Raw genomic sequence first — 22,160 nt, forward strand, 5'->3', positions numbered from 1 at the left:
TTTCAGAACCGGCGTTGAAGAACAGACACAATGTTATGACATAATTATTTCCTTTGCCGTTGGATACATTGCCATCTCAGTCAAAGTCTTCAAGAATCGCAGAAACGGAAACACGAATATCGGCAAAAGAATGTTTAAATAATTGTGATAGTAATGCAAAACAGACGACAGATAAAAGAGGACAGTTTGACAGATCAAAAACACTTTCGGAAGAGAATGATTGACCGAAGCTACGAACATCTAAAATATGATAACAATACGAAGCAGACATCTACAGAGGACAGTTTGACGAAACATTACACATTCGGAAAAGAACATTTGACCGAAGTTACGAACATCTAGAAAATAACTATAATAATAATAATGCGAAGCAGAACATTTGACCGAAGCTACGAACATCTAGAAAATAACTATAATAATAATAATGCAAAGCAGACGACAGATAAAGAGGACACTTCGACCAATCGGGCCACTTTGGAAAAGGATTGACCGAAGCTACGAAAAAACTATTGTGATAAAAGGACAAATATCTTTGCAACAACACTTTTAGTAAAATCAGTTTTGACAGTTCCTTGCAGATAATGGAAGAGTGTCCAAATCCAAGGTTAGTCAGGACGATGTGACACTTTGTGGCAGCCGATTTGAGAAATCGAAATCGAAAGTGCAGAAAAAGCTTCATTTATGAGAATGGCTTAAAACGAGGAACTTTGATTTAAAAAAAAGAAGAAAAAAAAAAGATAATAATAATAAACAAACAACTACAACAACAAAAAAACAATCAAACAAACTGACATCGTATCCCTCGGACGTAAGGCGCATTACAGTAAAAACTGCTAGAAAATGTTTTGTTCAAGGTACTACCCATTTCATTCATATGATTACCGAGAGTTTCAGAGATCGTTCCATTTACCATACTTTCCACTGCAGTTCATTTGCTACAGTTTAAGCATATGGTTGAACGCATAAGTGAGCGATCTCACACACACACACACACACACACACACCAAATGATGTATATATTCAAGAACATGGCATTAAAAGTTCACTGAGTAGTGTCTTTGTCTTTGTCAGACTGCAAACACAAACCTGCTGAGTAGTGTCTTTGTCTGTCTTTGTCAGACTGCAAACACAAACCTGCTGAGTAGTGTCTTTGTCTGTCTTTGTCAGACTGCAAACACAAACCTGCTGAGTAGTGTCTTTGTCTGTCTTTGTCAGACTGCAAACGCAAACCTACTGAGTAGTGTCTTTGTCTGTCTTTGTCAGACTGCAAACACAAACCTACTGAGTAGTGTCTTTGTCTGTCTTTGTCAGACTGCAAACACAAACCTGCTGAGTAGTGTCTTTGTCTGTCTTTGTCAGACTGCAAACACAAACCTGCTGAGTAGTGTCTTTGTCTTTGTCAGACTGCAAACACAAACCTACTGAGTAGTGTCTTCGGCTGTCTTTGTCAGACTGCAAACACAAACCTGTTATCATTCACACTGCCATATGTGACAATTTGCAAAATATGAGTGAACAAAATTTTAAAAATATCTTTTTTGTCGTAAAATACTATTAAAGAACTTGAGCACTTACACTTGTTGCCGAATCTGTAAGTGATTGATTCAGTAAAGATTTTAACAATACATACTGTACACACATGCACACACTCACATACACAGCCACACGCACGCATACACACACACACACACACACACACACACACCTGGATTTCTTGCAGAGCTCTTGAACTTCTCTGGGCCATGTGCAAAACAACTCATGATCTTACAGAACTCACAAAATAGTATAACATCAACAATACATCTGTAAACCATTCTTGCCTGGAAGCACAGCCATAGCTATTTTCATATGTTTTTGCTTCTGCATCTAACTTAGCAGAAAGATATAAAGTATATTTTCCTTTACCTTTTTTTTTTTTTCCTGAAAAATGGCTTAACATGCTGTCATTGGACTGAAGCAACGAAAAAAACAACTACTTCTCAGAAGTGATTTTCTTTAAACATGGAACATTGTTGAGCATCCATTGAAGAATCATGTTGACTTAATCTGTACTCTTAGAGAGAGCTGTTTACTATAGGATTTTGACTTTTGTTGCTTGATGTGCATTCAGCCATTATAAGGCCTGTGTAGTCATTTGGGCTATATAAACAACTCACATTGAATACTAAGATGGAAGTTGCTGATCACAATAGTTTTGTACAGGATAGTCACTCTCTACAACATGTGAATTGCTGTATTTCCTTTCAAGAATATCAGATCCATAATCAAATATCTAGAGAAAAAAAAATTCAGCAGTTCTGGGACAGTTTTGTTACTACTTAGTATGAACAAAAAATTCCTTGAAATTGAGTGGTAAAAAATAGACCAGGCTGAACAAACTGCTGTAAATACTGTTAAGTGTTAAAAAAAAGAGTCAGGAATTACAGGTTGTAGTCAACAGTCTTCCTTCCTGTTCACAGCTGAAATGAATGATTATGTTTTGTTTAATTGAAGATTGCAATGAGTTTGCATCATGATCCAATGTTCTAAATTTCTCCTGGTATTAAAAGAAGAAGAAGAAGAAAGGAACCATATTTTAAGAAGACACAGTTAAACATGAGACTAAATGTTTTGTTAAACCAGCTAACCTCTGATATCTAGTTTACTCACTTACGTAAACAAAATGAGTCTTTGTAATTACACAGCGTTTGTGTGTGTGTGTGGAGCGGGAAGGTGTAAACTTTAACGTTGGACATTTCTTGGCTGCTACAGGTGGTATAAATACTTTTAATTTTAAGATGATTGTGTTCAAGGGTGCAAAATGCAAAAGTTTGAGCTGATTGCTGTGCAGGTCGGCTCACAAGGCAGCGATGCGGAAGGCAGAGAAGAAGGTGTTGGTGCTGGGGGCGGGGTACGTCGCCCGCCCTGCCATAGAGTACCTGGCCCGGGACGCCCACACCCACGTCACCATAGGTGGGTTATCACGGCACGCACCATGCTTGTCTTGTCCCTGGGGCGTTGGACAAAAAGGTTGAGCCCCCTGGAAGTCCTGAACAATAGTATATACATGGAGCAGTTATCGTTCATGCGCTTTACAAACCATTATTTCTCATTCAGTCACACGCTCTTTTTTTTATTCACTGTTTGTTTTGCAGCGTGCAGATGCAGTGTGATTGTTTGCTTTTTTTTTCCTCTGTTTGCTGTGAGCTCTGCACCATCTGGTTTCCATTAATCTCTGCCTCTGTGTTAGCCTTCTTCCACCAGTCTTGTGTTTTCCGTTTTGTGCTTTACACTCGGCAGTTTCTGTCAGTCTTGCACTTTGGACGAGGTAGTTTCTGTTGATCTTTTGTTTTGCACGAGGTAGTCTCCATCAGTATTACGCTTTGCACAAGATAGTTTATGTCAGTGCTGCGCTTTGCTCTAGATAGTATATGTCAGTCTTGTGCTTTGCACGGGATTGTTTCTATCAGTCTTGCACTTTACATCAGGCAATTTCTGTCAGTCTTGCACTTTACATCAGGCAATTTCTGTCAGTCTTGCACTTTACATCAGGCAATTTCTGTCAGTCTTGCACATTACATCAGGCAATTTCTGTCAGTCTTGCACTTTACTGTCAGTCTTGCACTTTACATCAGGCAATTTCTGTCAGTCTTGCACATTACATCAGGCAATTTCTGTCAGTCTTGCACTTTACATCAGGCAATTTCTGTCAGTCTTGCACTTTACATCAGGCAATTTCTGTCAGTCTTGCACTTTACTGTCAGTCTTGCACTTTACATCAGGCAATTTCTGTCAGTCTTGCACTTTACATCAGGCAATTTCTGTCAGTCTTGCACTTTACATCAGGCAATTTCTGTCAGTCTTGCACTTTACTGTCAGTCTTGCACTTTACATCAGGCAATTTCTGTCAGTCTTGCACTTTACACAATGTAGTTTTTGCGCTTTACACTTGGCAGTTTCCATTGGTAGTTTCCACTTCACATTAAGCAGTTTCCATCAGTCTTCAGCTTTGCATTACAGTTTCCATCAGTCTTCAGCTTTGCATTACAGTTTCCATCAGTCTTCAGCTTTGCATTACAGTTTCCATCAGTCTTCAGCTTTGCATTACAGTTTCCATCAGTCTTCAGCTTTGTATTACAGTTTCCATCAGTCTTCAGCTTTGTATTACAGTTTCCATCAGTCTTCAGCTTTGTATTACAGTTTCCATCAGTCTTCAGCTTTGCATTACAGTTTCCATCAGTCTTCAGTTTTGCATTACAGTTTCCTTCCATCAGTCTTCAGCTTTGTATTACAGTTTCCATCAGTCTTCAGCTTTGTATTACAGTTTCCATCAGTCTTCAGTTTTGCATTACAGTTTCCATCAGTCTTCAGCTTTGCATTACAGTTTCCATCAGTCTTCAGCTTTGCATTACAGTTTCCACCAGTCTTCAGTTTTGCATTACAGTTTCCATCAGTCTTCAGCTTTGCATTACAGTTTCCTTCCATCAGTCTTCAGTTTTGCATTACATTAGTTTCCATCAGTCTTCAGCTTTGCATTACAGTTTCCATCAGTCTTCAGCTTTGCATTACAGTTTCCATCAGTCTTCAGCTTTGCATTACAGTTTCCATCAGTCTTCAGCTTTGCATTACAGTTTCCATCAGTCTTCAGCTTTGCATTACAGTTTCCACCAGTCTTCAGCTTTGCATTACAGTTTCCACCAGTCTTGGGTTTATGCAGTTTCCATCAGCCTTGCACTTTACACAAGGCAGTTTCCATCAGACATAAAGTGGTTTGTAAAACACCAGTCTTGCACTTTAGAAAGTTTCTGTCTGTCATGGAATTTACACTGGGCAGTTTTTACTGGTCCTTGACTTTGTGTTGTTCATCAGTTTCTTTCTTTAATGGATGTTCCTGCCATCACTCTCTACATTGATCATGCAGCTTCCCTTGGTCCCTATAGTCTGATTGGACTATGATGGTTGTTTGTGACTTTTAGAATACGACCACCCTCCTGTTAAAGTGTTATGTACTGCTGTGTTCCAGTTTGCTCTGTCACTAATCCCACACACGATATACATAACATCATTTCTTTATTTGCTTTCTGTGTTTTCTCTTGCGTGCTTATTTTGTTTGCGTGTTAATCTCTTTCCTTTTAACTGAACCCCCTTCTCTCTGTACTAGAATGCTTGATGTTATGTTTTCATTTGCTCTGGATGCTTTTCTTATGATCTGCTAATTGTCTGTTGCCTTCTGTCCTGTTGATTGAATAATTATATTATTCGCCTGTCCTTCTCAGTATCGAAATACGGAGCACTGTGTCTTGCTTTGCTTTCACTATGGACGGGCGCAATAGCCGAATGGTTAAAGCGTTGGACTTTCAGTCTGAGGGTCCCGGGTTCGAATCACGTGACGGTGACGGCGCCTGGTGGGTAAAGGGTGGAGATTTTTATGATCTCCCAGGTCAGCATATGTGCAGACCTGCTAGTGCCTGAACCCCCTTCGTGTGTATATGCAAGCAGAAGATCAAATACGCGCGTTAAAGATCCTGTAATCCATGTCAGCGTTCGGTGGGTTATGGAAACAAGAACATACCCAGTATGCACTCCCCCGAAAACGGAGTATGGCTGCCTACATGGTGGGGTAAAAATGGTCATACACGTAAAAGCCCACTCGTGTGCATACGAGTGAACGCAGAAGAAGAAGAAGAAGCTTTCACTATGGACATGATTCATGCCTGTTTGCCGTCATCATGATCCTCCTTTTCCCCATGCTGTCCCCTGTTTTCTGTTGCTGCTTCATTTTGCTGTGGGTGTCTGAATGCAACGGCATGATTGAATGCCATGTGACGTACGTGTGATCAGCAGTGTGTGGACCGCATTTAGAGGCACTTACCAAACACACCCTCCGTCCGCGGGATGCAGTGGACGTGGCAGGTAAATCGTTCCATGTCTCTCCCTGTGTTGTCACAACTCGGAACTTTTTTCCTGCCCACATTTGGAAAGCATGTATAAGGCTGAATAAAACCTTTTTTTTATGGCCAAATGTAGAAACATTTACATGGCTTGATGATATTGATGCTTTTTTTTTGTGCAGAAAGAATTGTGTTTGTGTGTTTGAAAGAGGTTTGGTGTGAGAAAAGGATTACAAAAGAAAAAAAAAAAAAAAAACAGCCTGAGAAAGATAAAGAATTTTAGAACAGATTGATGTTGTCATTGAAATCGTACATATGAATGAAAGAGAGAATAGCTAGGATGTTGCCATCAAAGTAGTGTTTGTGAAAAAGAAAGATTGTCGTCAGTAAAGTCAGATATGCACTGCAGTGAATTGGGCTTGTTCCGTCTCCTTGGTGGCGGGGAATCAGGTGAGCAGAAAAGACATACACACAAAGTCATTCTGAAGATGAGACAGTTTTTGTTGATGTTTATGAACCATGTTGCAATGTGTGTGTGTGTAATTCTGTCAACAGTGTTTTCCAGTCTGTTACATGTGGGTTGTCAGCTGTGTGGTGTGTTGTTTTTGCTGGGAACCTTCCGTAGGTTTGTACAGTGTTTATTAGAGGTCAGCAGTTCAGTCATGGTGGAGGTAGAGGGTAAGGCATAACAACAGTGTGTGCGTGTGGTGTCCAGTGTATAACATCAGTGTGTGTGTGGTGTCCAGTGTATAACTGACAGTGTGTGTGGTGTCCAGTGTATAACTGACAGTGTGTGTGGTGTCCAGTGTATAACTGACAGTGTGTGTGATGTCCAGTGTATAACTGACAGTGTGTGTGGTGTCCAGTGTATAACATCAGTGTGTGTGATGTCCAGTGTATAACTGACAGTGTGTGTGGTGTCCAGTGTATAACAACAGTGTGTGTGATGTCCAGTGTATAACTGACAGTGTGTGTGGTGTCCAGTGTATAACAACAGCGTGTGTGATGTCCAGTGTATAACTGACAGTGTGTGTGGTGTCCAGTGTATAACTGACAGTGTGTGTGGTGTCCAGTGTATAACTGACAGTGTGTGTGTGGTGTCCAGTGTATAACTGACAGTGTGTGTGTGGTGTCCAGTGTATAACTGACAGTGTGTGTGGTGTCCAGTGTATAACATCAGTGTGTGTGGTGTCCAGTGTATAACTGACAGTGTGTGTGATGTCCAGTGTATAACTGACAGTGTGTGTGGTGTCCAGTGTATAACTGACAGTGTGTGTGGTGTCCAGTGTATAACATCAGTGTGTGTGGTGTCCAGTGTATAACTGACAGTGTGTGTGATGTCCAGTGTATAACTGACAGTGTGTGTGGTGTCCAGTGTATAACTGACAGTGTGTGTGGTGTCCAGTGTATAACATCAGTGTGTGTGATGTCCAGTGTATAACATCAGTGTGTGTGGTGTCCAGTGTATAACTGACAGTGTGTGTGATGTCCAGTGTATAACAACAGTGTGTGTGGTGTCCAGTGTATAACTGACAGTGTGTGTGATGTCCAGTGTATAACTGACAGTGTATGTGATGTCCAGTGTATAACTGACAGTGTATGTGATGTCCAGTGTATAACTGACAGTGTGTGTGGTGTCCAGTGTATAACTGACAGTGTGTGTGATGTCCAGTGTATAACATCACTGTGTGTGTGGTGTCCAGTGTATAACATCAGTGTGTATGATGTCCAGTGTATAACATCACTGTGTGTGTGGTGTCCAGTGTATAACATCAGTGTGTGTGATGTCCAGTGTATAACATCACTGTGTGTGTGGTGTCCAGTGTATAACATCAGTGTGTGTGTGGTGTCCAGTGTATAACATCACTGTGTGTGTGGTGTCCAGTGTATAACATCAGTGTGTAGGTGTCCAGTGTATAACATCACTGCGTGTGTGGTGTCCAGTGTATAACATCAGTGTGTGTGGTGTCCAGTGTATAACATCAGTGTGTGTGTGGTGTCCAGTGTATAACATCAGTGTGTGTGGTGTCCAGTGTATAACATCACTGTGTGTGTGGTGTCCAGTGTATAACATCAGTGTGTAGGTGTCCAGTGTATAACATCACTGCGTGTGTGGTGTCCAGTGTATAACATCAGTGTGTGTGGTGTCCAGTGTATAACATCAGTGTGTGTGTGGTGTCCAGTGTATAACATCAGTGTGTGTGGTGTCCAGTGTATAACATCAGTGTGTGTGATGTCCAGTGTATATCTGACAGTGTGTGTGGTGTCCAGTGTATAACATCAGTGTGTGATGTCCAGTGTATAACTGACTGTGTGTGGTGTCCAGTGTATAACTGACAGTGTGTGTGATGTCCAGTGTATAACAACAGTGTGTGTGGTGTCCAGTGTATAACATCAGTGTGTAGGTGTCCAGTGTATAACATCAGTGTGTGTGATGTCCAGTGTATAACATCAGTGTGTGTGATGTCCAGTGTATAACATCAGTGTGTGTGATGTCCAGTGTATAACTGACAGTGTGTGTGGTGTCCAGTGTATAACTGACAGTGTGTGTGATGTCCAGTGTATAACTGACAGTGTGTGTGTGGTGTCCAGTGTATAACAACAGCGTGTGTGATGTCCAGTGTATAACATCAGTGTGTGTGATGTCCAGTGTATAGCTGACAGTGTGTGTGTGATGTCCAGTGTATAACAACAGTGTGTGTGATGTCCAGTGTATAACATCAGTGTGTGTGGTGTCCAGTGTATAACTGACAGTGTGTGTGATGTCCAGTGTATAACTGACAGTGTGTGTGGTGTCCAGTGTATAACTGACAGTGTGTGTGGTGTCCAGTGTATAACTGACAGTGTGTGTGATGTCCAGTGTATAACATCAGTGTGTGTGATGTCCAGTGTATAACATCAGTGTGTGTGGTGTCCAGTGTATAACTGACAGTGTGTGTGATGTCCAGTGTATAACAACAGTGTGTGTGGTGTCCAGTGTATAACATCAGTGTGTGTGATGTCCAGTGTATAACATCAGTGTGTGTGTGATGTCCAGTGTATAACTGACAGTGTGTGTGATGTCCAGTGTATAACTGACAGTGTGTGTGGTGTCCAGTGTATAATTGACAGTATGTGTGATGTCCAGTGTATAACATCAGTGTGTGTGGTGTCCAGTGTATAACATCAGTGTGTATGATGTCCAGTGTATAACTGACAGTGTGTGTGGTGTCCAGTGTATAACTGACAGTGTGTGTGGTGTCCAGTGTATAACATCAGTGTGTGTGTGGTGTCCAGTGTATAACATCAGTGTGTGTGATGTCCAGTGTATAACATCACTGTGTGTGTGATGTCCAGTGTATAACATAAGTGTGTGTGGTGTCCAGTGTATAACTGACAGTGTGTGTGGTGTCCAGTGTATAACTGACAGTGTGTGTGATGTCCAGTGTATAACATCAGTGTGTGTGATGTCCAGTGTATAACTGACAGTGTGTGTGGTGTCCAGTGTATAACTGACAGTGTGTGTGATGTCCAGTGTATAACATCAGTGTGTGTGTGATGTCCAGTGTATAACATCAGTGTGTGTGGTGTCCAGTGTATAACATCACTGTGTGTTTGGTGTCCAGTGTATAACATCACTGTGTGTTTGGTGTCCAGTGTATAACATCAGTGTGTGTGGTGTCCAGTGTATAACATCAGTGTGTGTGATGTCCAGTGTATAACATCACTGTGTGTGATGTCCAGTGTATAACTGACAGTGTGTGTGATGTCCAGTGTATAACTGACAGTGTGTGTGGTGTCCAGTGTATAACATCAGTGTGTGTGGTGTCCAGTGTATAACTGACAGTGTGTGTGGTGTCCAGTGTATAACATCAGTGTGTGTGTGGTGTCCAGTGTATAACATCAGTGTGTGTGATGTCCAGTGTATAACTGACAGTGTGTGTGGTGTCCAGTGTATAACATCAGTGTGTGTGATGTCCAGTGTATAACTGACAGTGTGTGTGGTGTCCAGTGTATAACATCAGTGTGTGTGATGTCCAGTGTATAACATCAGTGTGTGTGGTGTCCAGTGTATAACATCAGTGTGTGTGGTGTCCAGTGTATAACTGACAGTGTGTGTGATGTCCAGTGTATAACATCAGTGTGTGTGATGTCCAGTGTATAACATCAGTGTGTGTGTGATGTCCAGTGTATAACTGACAGTGTGTGTGTGGTGTCCAGTGTATAACTGACAGTGTGTGTGTGATGTCCAGTGTATAACATCAGTGTGTGTGATGTCCAGTGTATAACATCAGTGTGTGTGGTGTCCAGTGTATAACTGACAGTGTGTGTGGTGTCCAGTGTCCCAGCTGAGAGATGAACTGGACACGGTGCGCACTGACCAGCCCAACGTGGAAGTCATGCTGATGGACATTCAGCGCAACCAGGAGGAACTGGAACGCTTGATTCCGGAGTACGACATTGTCGTCAGGTTAGTTGGAGTTTATGTCTGCTGATGACTGTGGTGATGATGATGATGATGAACGGGTTTTTTTAGGCAGTGCTCTTCTCAGACATAATTGCAGCAATCATCTTGCATTCCATGTGATGCAAAAACAAATTATTTAAAAAAAAAAATCAAACCATTGAAAAAGTGGGAAAACGTCATCAACTTCTTTGTAAGTTTTCTTTATGACTATATAAGTAATCAGTACAAAACAAGAAAGTACAGTTTACCATGATTGCATTCATCTTGTTATTCACTCCACTACATTAGCCAGTCTCAATCCAAAAACGGAAATAAAAACGAAAGAAAAAGAAAAAAAAGGTCAATATCTCCTTATCTGAACTATGAAACATGTATAGGTTAAGATATGTACGGGATAGAAAAACTACAAAATGTTGAAAACATGATCTTGAAATAGTTTAACCAGTGGAAAATCAAGCAGTAGACATCACACCACCTATACATGCCAGAATGGCATGTGGAATATAAGGCCAGAATGGCATGTGGAAAATAAGGCCAGAATGGCATGTGGAAAATAAGGCCAGAATGGCATGTGGAAAATAAGGCCAGAATGGCATGGAAAATAAGACCAGAATTGCATGGAAAATAAGGCCAGAATGGTATGTGGAAAATATGGCCAGAATGGCATGGAAAATACGGCCAGTATGGCACACACACACACGCACGCACGCACGCACACGCACATGCATGTGCTATAAAAACCAGAACAGTTATGATTTGAAAATGTCACAGTTGGTGTACATATTGGTGCATATGGCCTGACAGTCTAACAAGTAAGTGACCGTATGTTTTGCATTGTTCAGCTTGCTGCCCTATGCCCTTCATCCGGACATAGCCAAGATGTGCATCGACCATCGCATTCACATGGTTACTGCCAGCTATGTCTCACCTCGCATGGCGGAGCTGCATAAGAGGTGGGTCAGTGCCTCTGTTGGGATTGATGTCTGACACAAATGTACATGTTTCTCTCTTCTTCTTCTTCGTTCGGGGGCTGCAACTCCCACGCTCACTTGTATGTACACGAGTGGGCTTTTACATGTATGACCCTTTTTACCCTGCCACTTAGGCAGCCATACTCCGTTTTCAGGGGTGTTTCTCTGTGTGTGTGTGTGTGTCTCTCTCTCTCTCTGTCTCTCTCTTTAGATATGTATATGTATATCATGTATCAGCCATTACTTGTTGTGCCTGTGTGTTTTTTTGTCTTCAATTTGTGGCATTCCATGGGTCTTGTATTGTGAACAAAGTGATGATTTGTTTAAACTGCTAATAAATCAGAAATAGATTTTGTACAGCGTGTTTTATAAACTGACTTTAAACACTGACAGTAAATAATGATTCTGTGATTCATTCCATTCATTCATTCTCCCGTGTTTCGTCTTGCTATCATTTCCGTTCCTGGAAAATTGATTGACAGTAATTATAAGCCTTGCTGTTTTGTTAACCGCTTGACTGCTGCTGACTAGTGTGCTGGTCAGAGAAGGGCTGTCACCTGAGGACAGACCAGGATGCCAGTCCTCATTCTGTGTCTGGAATTATTTCTTGGACTGCTTTTACTATTGCTCAGTAAAATCAATGGCATCATTGACAACCACACAGAATTAGTAGCTGCTGTTAAGGCCAGACGCGGTAGCGAAATTTTGACCAGAATCATGATTTTTTTGTGATTTTCGTTTTTTCGCATAATTTGCTTCTTCAACATCTAATCTTTATATTCCGTTTCACCTGGGTACTATATTCACTTAAATAAAGCTTCAAACAGCATCAACGTGTGTGATTTCTTGTGAGTACAAGCACATCTCTTTCTTTTCTTGTTTTCTCAGTTTTGTGTTTTGTCCTTGTAATACCATTTTTTCAAAATGCTAACGCTCAAAAACTTAAAAAGATAGCATGTTCAAACTTGGTGCTTTCTTTCTTTATGTATTCATCTTTATTATAGTGCAGTGGTTTGTATAGTACTAATAAAAAAATGAATATACACTCATTTGAAAAAAAATATGTCAAGGAATTTATATACATTTCAACAAAAAAATAATAATAAATGTATTTATTCAAATTCCAAAATATCACTGCACTGTAATAAAGAACGAATATAAATAAATCAAATAAAACAAACAGAAATAACATACCTGTAAAGGTACCGAAGTTATAAGCTTTTAACTTTTTTTTGTTTGTCGGCCATTTTGGATTCGTTTCCATGGAAACCGTCATGACAAATTGCACAAAAATGACCTTTTTAAACATGTTTAGTCCAATATCTTTGCATACCATGTCACAGAAAGCCATAAACTTCAAGTTTATTTCCTACATTTTTGTACTACCATGTCTGGCCTTAACTCTCTCCACACGAACAGCGAAAGAGACGACGTTAACAGCGTTTCACCCCAATTACCATCATCAATATATTGCAAGCGGAAGGCTCTTATACTGAAGAGGTGAATGTTACAAAGAATACCACAATTCTGATGACGGAAGCTAAAGGTTGGGTCATTCAGACACCCACTGGACATCCGAGGGGTCTGTGTAGAGGAGAAGAGAGGACTGGCCGTACTGAGTGAGTTAAAACTCCTGCCACACTGATCACATTCCATCAAGGTTCAGCAGTCACAGAATCCAAATCCACCTGCTGCAAAATACTGATCCTCCCTCATGTTGCTTTGCCTTTTGCTTACGTGGCCAGCAGTGGAATTTGGGGAAGATAAACAGGGACACAGAGTTTGTGACGTTGTTGTTGTTGTTGGGTTTCCAGTGCGGAGGAAAAGGGAGTGACGATTCTGAACGAGGTGGGTGTGGACCCTGGCATTGACCACATGCTGGCCATGCAGTGCTTTGACGAGGTCAAACAGCTGGGAGGAAAGGTCAGCCCTTGGTACAGGGGATGGTAGAATGCCTGTGTGGTTTGTTTTTAGAGGGAAATGGGGTTGTGGGTGTTGGTTTTGTTGTTGTTACTTTTATAGACGTAAGGATTGTAGAATGCCTGTGTGGTTTGTTTTTAGAAGGAAATGGGGTTGTGGGTGTTGGTTTTGTTGTTGTTACTTTTATAGACGTAAGGATTGTAGAATGCCTGTGTGGTTTGTGTTTAGAGGGAAAGGGGTTGTGGGTGTTGGTTTTGTTGTTGTTAGTTTTATAGATGTAAGGATTGTAGAATGCCTGTGTGGTTTGTTTTTTTTAGAAGGAAAGGGGTTGTGGGTGTTGGTTTTGTTGTTGTTACTTTTATAGACGTAAAGGATTTATTCATTGTTTTGCTGTTTAGCCTGAGTGGTTTTATTTTTACTGAGTTTATATTTGAAATGAAGAAATGTTGTTGCCATTATGTGGAAAATCCACAATAACCAGTGAAGGAAATCCAGATGAGAACTGCTTAGGGAAGACTGTGTTGTTGTGAGTTTGTACATGCACGTTTGTTAGCAGGGTCAGGTGTTGGAACTGTAATACAGGGTTTTAAAAATCTTGACAGACTTTCTTTGTGTTTTTGTTGTTGTTGTTGTTGACATATGTATTGTGGGCATTGACGAATTTATGCACCTGCATTAATTTTCTTTGTATTTTATCCTTAGTGAAAATTTGGTCAGGGTGACTGCTGTGATGAGGTATATGACAGAAACAAACCAACAAAGTACGGTGTGCGCATCTCTGATGCAAATGTTAGGTGTGTGTGTGTGTATCAGTGTGTGTGTGTGTATGTAGTGTATGTATATGTCTGCGTGTGTGAATGGTATCTATGTGTGGAAAAGTGACTCCTGTGTGTGTGCAACAGATCACCTCCTACGTTTCCTGGTGTGGTGGGTTGCCTGCTCCAGAAAACTCCGACTCTCCCTTGCGATACAAGTTCAGGTCAGTGTGGAGAATGTTTACAATGCTTTCATGACTGTCTCATAGTGTAGCATTCTGTTTACAGTGTCTTCATGACTGTTTCATTGTCTATTATAGAGGAGTATGGCCTGGGCTGTGATCATTGTATATGGAAAAAAAAAATATTGGGAAAATGTTCCATTCTAAATGGTGGAGTATGGCCTGGGCTATGATCATTATCTGTAAAGAAAAAATAGGAAAGGTATTTTTTAGAACAGTGGAAAATGGGGGTCCTTCTGTGGATGTTAGTTTTTCAGGTTTGTTGTTTTTTCATCAGTTGCACCAATGCTTTTACACACACACTCACACACGCACACACACAGAGTCACTCAACCTAACAACATGATAAACACAATTTCTGGAATCCTCAACTAAGTATTTTCTTGTATTGCTGGTGACAACAAAAAATGATGAACAATCTGAACCAATTTTCCATGTCCTGAGTAGTTTTAAACTCCACTGTATCTCAGTTCTGCTTCGTGTTTGAGTTACTGTGTGTGTGTGTGAATAGGTTCTTTGTTGTTTACTCTAACATTTCCTTATAATGAAGTTGTCCGAGTGTTTATTGATTATATTTCCCAGTGTACATATGTCTGTTAAATTTTGTTTATATTTTATGAGTTTTATTTTATTGAAATTTGTTGTTGAAGTATCAGAAAATGTCTGTTTTCAGCTTTAGAATACAACAAATCAACCACTCAAGGGGTGTTGACTCCACCATTTGAGTCACCCTTTTTTTTCACAATTTTTTTTTTTTTGTGCGTAATTTTCATTCCTATGTATACATACTACCATCTGACTGTCCTGTACATGTTCTTTTAATTTTTTTCTCTGTTTCCAGTTGGTTTCCAAAGGGCGTGTTGATGAACACCCTTGCTTCTGCTCGCTTCCTTCGTGATGGAAAGGTAATGTTTGCTGTACTTAAGTGTCCACCTTCATGTAAAGTGTCTGTGTGAGTGTGCTCAGCTTGTGAGACTCACTGAGTCTCCATGTCAGCTTTACCTCTGAATTTTCCTTTTGAACACTTCCTTGAACTGGCTCAGTCCTCTTAAACTGTCCAACAAACCCATCTCTGCTTCTTGTATTTATACTGACAACCCCCCCCCTCCCCCCTCACCCTTCCCCCTCCTCACCTCACGCTCCTCCCGCCCTTACCCACTGCCACCAAACAGGAAACAGAAACAACAGACTGATGCACTGTTCACACAGCACTTCCCAGATTTCCTGGAATTTCAGCCATGGCATGACAGGAACTCTTTTCTGTACTGTAGGCGGCTTAACTTTGACAATATTGACAACAAATGAGATGTCTGATTTCACATTAAAAAACAACAACAAAAAAACCCTTCCACAATGACACTCCATCATAGTTTTACTATAGCAAAGTTCCAGACACTGTCAGTCTGTGTGGCATTGTCAGTCTGTTCAGTCTTAATCTATCAAGGTGCCAGTCTGACTGACCCCAGTGGTGCTGACTGTGGTTTCAGATCGTGGAGATTCCAGGCAACGGGGGCCTGATGAACGCCACAGAAACACTGGACTTCCTGCCCGGCTTCAACCTGGAAGGGTTCCCCAACCGAGACTCCACACAGTACGCCGAGTCCTACGGCATCCAGTCTGCTGACACTGTGCTGCGTGGTACCATCAGGTACAAGGTGAGGTGCACTTTTTCCTCTGTTGCTGGGCCTCAAGGTATTGTGCATTTCTGATTTATTTTTGACTCACTCGTGTAAACAAAGTGAGTCTATGTTTTAACCCGGTGTTTGGTTGTGTGTGTGAGTGTGTGTGTGTGTGTGTGTGTGTGTGTGTGTCCATGGTAAACTTTACCATTGCCATTTTCTCTGCAAATACTTTGTCAGTTGACACCAAATTAGGCATAAAAATAAGAAAAATTCAGTTCTTTCCAGTCATCTTGTTTAAAACAATATTGCACCTCTGGGATGGGCACAAAAAAATTAAAAAAAGAAGCCAAATTATATTCAAACTGCATTTACTGTTATATTTTTTTTTATTCTCTAAACTTGGCACTTTGATCTGATATTCTGACACAACAACAAGAGCAGTCATTTTAATCATTTTTTGTTCTAACAGGAACTTCTTTTGCTAAGCATGGAATATATATTTATTTTGCAAACGTTTTGGTGCAGATAGTAAAAAAGGGAAATTAATCTGTAATTAATGCTAGGGGACTTAATTTGCTTTAAACTGATCTTTCTCATCTTAAACATTACATTTTGAAATTATACTCAATACATAAAAAGCTGGTGTGTTTTTACTCTCAGTGTACAAGGCTTTCACTATGTTCATTCGCCCAAGTGGTCTTTTTCGGAAAATACCTAAATCAATAATACGAGTGGACTTTATAGATCTATTGGCTGAGCCCTGATTAAGGTCATGGGCAAAAATCAATTGCGTACACATACGTATTCAAAGCGCATGCTCATATTCTTTGCGAACGCAAACTACACCATTTTGTTTCAAGTTGTTGACCTGCCCGTTCAATCCTATATTCAATGGACAATACACGATAACATGTGATGGAAAATTGGAGATAGAGACCGTTAAATATTTATTCAGAGAAAGATTTGTGAACGCCTCATCACTTACTGAATTATGCCCCAAACTGCCATAAAGATATCCATAGAATCAGTCGGAATTCACAGTTGAAAATAATAAACATGAGAGTTAAGAGTTAATACCCTTGAATTGATGAAACGCAAAAATTTCCAGTCTTGACTTTCCTCAAAATGAAGTCCTTTTCACTTCATACAACGTTTAGAAGTACTTGTACTTGGCTCTACATGTTATTAGTTTAACAAAATACTCAATTTTCATATCAACTTTAAAACTATAAAACTAGAATGAACATAAAAGAGAAATTGAATTGACCGTGTCAACCGGGTGTAACTAAACTTGTACATCTATCTAGATCCAGAGAAAATGGCTAAATGTTGCAGTGTGATTGCGGCGATAGCCACGTCTCCTTTACCGCGGACTTAAAAAGAATTTTTAATTGTCCTTGAAGATTTTTTGAATGCCCAAGATACACCAGAATAATATGACTTGAACAGCGTTCTCACTGCGAAATACCGCAATCGATTTATCGCCCTTTAAGAAAAGCATGTTTAAATATTATATTTTTGAACATCAGTTAAAGAGCTACAATAGTGTAATGGATAAGACAGTTTCTTCTCATTCGAACACGTGGGGTTCGAATCTGCTGTTAGGATTTTTTTTTTCTTTTTTTCTTTTTCTTTTAACCCGAAGCTTTATAATAAATACAGAACACATTTTAACGATTAGATTTTTTGTTTTTTAAGTGTATCACAAGTGAGTCTTGAAGGCCTTGCCTCTCTTGTTCTTTGTTGCTGGACCTTACACTTTGAACACTCTCTTGCTGCAGGTAACATAATGTACTATGAAGTTGCCTAATCAACAGATTGACTCACTGTATGTTACATGATCAGCATATTGCTGCAGGTAACATAGTGTACTATGAAGTTGCCTAATCAACAGATTGACTCACTGTATGTTACATGATCAGCATATTGCTGCAGGTAACATAGTGTACTGAAGTTGCATGATCAACAGATTGACTCACTGTATGTTACATGATCAGCATATTGCTGCAGGTAACATAGTGTACTATGAAGTTGCCTAATCAACAGATTGACTCACTGTATGTTACATGATCAGCATATTGCTGCAGGTAACATAGTGCCCTGTTAAGTTGCATGATCAACAGATTGACTCACTGTATGTTACATGATCAGCATATTGCTGCAGGTAACATAGTGTACTATGAAGTTGCCTAATCAACAGATTGACTCACTGTATGTTACATGATCAGCATATTGCTGCAGGTAACATAGTGCCCTGTTAAGTTGCATGATCAACAGATTGACTCACTGTATGTTACATGATCAGCATATTGCTGCAGGTAACATAGTGTACTATGAAGTTGCCTAATCAACAGATTGACTCACTGTATGTTACATGATCAGCATATTGCTGCAGGTAACATAGTGTACTGAAGTTGCATGATCAACAGATTGACTCACTGTATGTTACATGATCAGCATATTGCTGCAGGTAACATAGTGTACTATGAAGTTGCCTAATCAACAGATTGACTCACTGTATGTTACATGATCAGCATATTGCTGCAGGTAACATAGTGTACTGAAGTTGCATGATCAACAGATTGACTCACTGTATGTTACATGATCAGCATATTGCTGCAGGTAACATAGTGTACTATGAAGTTGCCTAATCAACAGATTGACTCACTGTATGTTACATGATCAGCATATTGCTGCAGGTAACATAGTGTACTGAAGTTGCATGATCAACAGATTGACTCTCTGTATGTTACATGATCAGCATATTGCTGCAGGTAACATATTGCACTGTTAAGTTGCATGATCAACAGATTGACTCACTGTATGTTACATGATCAGCATATTGCTGCAGGTAACATTGTGCCCTGTTAAGTTGCATGATCAACAGACCGACTCACTGTATGTTACATGATCAGCATAGTGCTGCAGGTAACAAGGCGTATTGAGAAGTTACATAACCAGCAGAATGACCCACTATGTGATACATCAGGTCAGCATAGTGATGCAGCATTATGGTACACCCTGTGTTGCAGGGCTTCACGGATGCTGTCAAAGCCTTGATGTCTCTGGGATTCCTGGATGCTGAACCCCACACCAGTCTGCACCCAAATGGACCCGACATCACCTGGGTATGGGCATGATCAGTCAGGGCAGATGGGGGCTGGTGGAGGTGGTGGTATTATCTGCATTAGCCTCCCTGTGGTGTTGAAAACAGAGTGTTGTTATTTTGTGGTGGTGTTCTGATGCTTTTGAGTATCAATAGACTGAATAGTTTGTCAAAACTGACTAGTTTGTGAAAAGTGTGTGAGAATCCACATTCACTTATTTGTGAATGTGTTTGTAACATTGTAAGGTATTAGACATTTATATATCTTTTTTTTCTTTTCTTCCTTTTTTTTTTCATTTTAATGGCCCGATAATCTGCTCCAATTCAGTGACACGACCGCTATGCCATGCATCCTGTGCCAGTATTTCAGCAGTATGACCAAGCGATGTGTGCGTGTGTGCAAAAAGGATTCCTGTGTCAGTATTTCAGCAGTATGACTGTGTGATGTGTGTGTATATGCAGAAAGGATTTCTGTGCCAGTATTTCAGCAGTATGACCGTGTGATGTGTGTGTTTGTGCAGAAAGGATTTCTGTGCCAGTATTTCAGCAGTATGACCGTGTGATGTGTGTGTGTGTGTGAGTGCAGAAAGGATTCCTGTGCCAGTATTTCAGCAGTATGACCGTGTGATGTGTGTGTGAGTGCAGAAAGGATTCCTGTGCCAGTATTTCAGCAGTATGACCAGGCGATGTGTGTGTGTGTGCAGAAAGGATTCTTGTCTCAGTATTTCAGCAGTATGGCCGTGTGATGTGTGTGTATGCTGCAGAAAGGATTCCTGTGCCAGTATTTTAGCAGTATGACCGTGTGATGTGTGTGTGTGTGCTGCAGAAAGGATTCCTGTGCCAGTATTTCAGCAGTATGACCAGGCGATGTGTGTGTGTGTGCAGAAAGGATTTCTGTGCCAGTATTTCAGCAGTATGACCGTGTGATGTGTGTGTGTGTGCAGAAAGGATTCCTGTGCCAGTATTTCAGCAGTATGACTGTGTGATGTGTGTGTGTGTGTGTGCAGAAAGGATTTCTGTGCCAGTATTTCAGCAGTATGACCGTGTGATGTGTGTGTTTGTGTGTGTGCAGAAAGGATTTCTGTGCCAGTATTTCAGCAGTATGACCGTGTGATGTGTGCGTGTGTGTGTGTGCAGAAAGGATTCCTGTGCCAGTATTTCAGCAGTATGACCAGGCAATGTGTGTGTGTGTTCAGAAAGGATTTCTGTGCCATGATTTCAGCAGTATGACAGTGTGATGTGTGTGTGTGTGTGTGTGCAGAAAGGATTCCTGTGCCAGTACTTTGGCAAACCCCAGGACATTCTGACAGACAGTCTGGTGGACCTGATTCAGGGCGAGCTGAAGGACAAGGCGCAACTGGATGTCATCGTCAAGTAAGTCAGTTACCAAGTCCAGCTTGGTTGTGTATTGGAATGTGTTGTGTTGTGTTGTGTTGTGTTGTACCACTTGTCACAACGGATTCGTCTGTGTGAAATTCTGACTGCTTTGACCAGGGAGAGCGCTTCACCACAGCACAGGGCCACTTTTTTTTTTCCTGTCTGCTGGTGTATTTGTTTTACTATCAAAGTGGACTTTGTTACACGATCTTGTCAGGATCAGCCCTTTTGTTGTCACGGGTTCTTTTACATGCACTAAGTTCATGTTGCATTCAGGACCTTGACTTATCGTATCATCTTAAAGACTAAATGTGAAGAGGTGTTCTCTTTATCACACCATGTTGGGCAGGAAATGAATGCTGAAAGCAAGTCTCCACTGCAGGGAAGACTCTCACTCAACCTGGGTCCACACCTACGCTATGATTGCCTTCAGAAAGTAATATTGTTAGTTCCCTGCAGATTACCATCTCTACAAGTGCCATAGAATGAGTGTGGTTATGTGTGGAGGACTTGGGACAAGCAGCGTCAGGGTCATAACCATGGAAACTATGTGCAGAAGATGGGCCAGCAAAAATAAACAACAACAAAAAAGATGCACAAAGCTCTTTTTGTTAAGTTCACCGGGGTTTTTTTTGAGTGTATGGTATATGGTCAAACTTTGTCATGAAATTTCTAACAGGTGGTGATGGTAGTGTGTTGTGTGTGCAGTCTGGGCCTGGTGAGTGATGACCTGATTGACAAGAAGGTAACACCCATTGATACCTTGTCCAACTACCTGGCCAAGAGGCTGGCTTTTGGTGAGTTCCTTCTCGGACATGTCAGATGATGAGCATGTGAGTGGGCAGAAGAATAAACTATAATTCAAGAATCTGTGAAAAGATATGTGTAGCCGGGTTGGCTCCACCCCATCACATATGTAAATAAAGTTATGAAAGAAAACAAAAAAAATATTTCAGTAGAATTTGACTCCCTGTACAACACTGGGTGTGAGATGTTCTTAGTGAGGCACTCCAGTCCTACGCTAAAAGGCATGGGATAAAGGAGGTGAAGTAATCAATAAATGAATGAGCAGATGAATAGAATTGTGATGGACTGGGGAATATCAGTGTTTGTATACTCTTTGTTTTTACATTGAACTATGTACTTTTTTTCTTCTAATTTTTTTACACCTCTGTGTTGTCTTGGTCATGACTGTTTTCTTTTGTACAACTTGTTGAGATTCAGGTGATTTTTAATGCTGCACTAGTACAGTAGAAGGTTTAATAACAACCCCTCTCAACAAGATATTCCTCATGATGATCCTATAACTTACAACGGATCATTCCTCCTTCACTCTGACAGCATTTTGATCCTCTGTGTGATGACTACCTCCTTACTCTGGCTGCAGCACTAAGGGCAGTGCAATCTTGCCTCCTAGTTTGAGAAGACTTAGCTGTAAATGAATTCCCATTGCAGCAGAGAAAGCATTGATCATATGTCTTTCACTTGCTGTTGGCCCAACTGTATGCTAATGTCAGTCTCTGATATAAGCTGAGCACTGAGACTAATGGTCAGGTAAGTGGAACTGAAAAGATATCATCATCATCATCATCATTTTTAACCATGGTGACTGTGTGTGTGCAGGCCCAGAGGAGCGGGACATGATCCTGATGCACCACGACGTGCAGGTGCTGTGGCCGGACGGTCAGAGAGAGCAGCGCTGCATTGACCTGGTCAACTATGGGGACATCAGGGGGCCCTCCGCCATGGCCAAGACTGTGGGGCTGCCCACTGGCATCGCCACCAAAATGGTCCTGGATGGTCAGTACACCAGTCAGAGGGGGTAGAGGACAGGCTGACATGTGTGATAG

The 22,160-nt window shown here is 40.9% G+C and overlaps 1 protein-coding gene across 8 annotated transcripts in view; it reads left to right on the forward strand.

Annotated features, from left to right (window-relative positions):
* LOC143299496 (alpha-aminoadipic semialdehyde synthase, mitochondrial-like) overlaps positions 1-22,160 on the forward strand; it is a 58,115-nt gene that overhangs the window by 33,032 nt on the left and 2,923 nt on the right. For all 8 annotated transcript variants that reach the window (XM_076612737.1, XM_076612743.1, XM_076612744.1 and 5 more), the window contains 11 exons: positions 2,831-2,952; positions 10,191-10,320; positions 11,160-11,270; positions 13,103-13,211; positions 14,111-14,187; positions 15,047-15,110; positions 15,693-15,860; positions 18,860-18,955; positions 20,195-20,307; positions 21,019-21,107; positions 21,934-22,110. In XM_076612737.1, the coding sequence (XP_076468852.1) occupies positions 2,831-2,952; positions 10,191-10,320; positions 11,160-11,270; positions 13,103-13,211; positions 14,111-14,187; positions 15,047-15,110; positions 15,693-15,860; positions 18,860-18,955; positions 20,195-20,307; positions 21,019-21,107; positions 21,934-22,110 (1,256 nt within the window). The remainder of the gene's footprint in view (positions 1-2,830; positions 2,953-10,190; positions 10,321-11,159; positions 11,271-13,102; positions 13,212-14,110; positions 14,188-15,046; positions 15,111-15,692; positions 15,861-18,859; positions 18,956-20,194; positions 20,308-21,018; positions 21,108-21,933; positions 22,111-22,160) is intronic.

Source organism: Babylonia areolata, chromosome 25 (assembly GCF_041734735.1).
Source record: "Babylonia areolata isolate BAREFJ2019XMU chromosome 25, ASM4173473v1, whole genome shotgun sequence".
In the NCBI taxonomy this organism is placed as follows: Eukaryota; Metazoa; Mollusca; class Gastropoda; order Neogastropoda; family Buccinidae; genus Babylonia; species Babylonia areolata.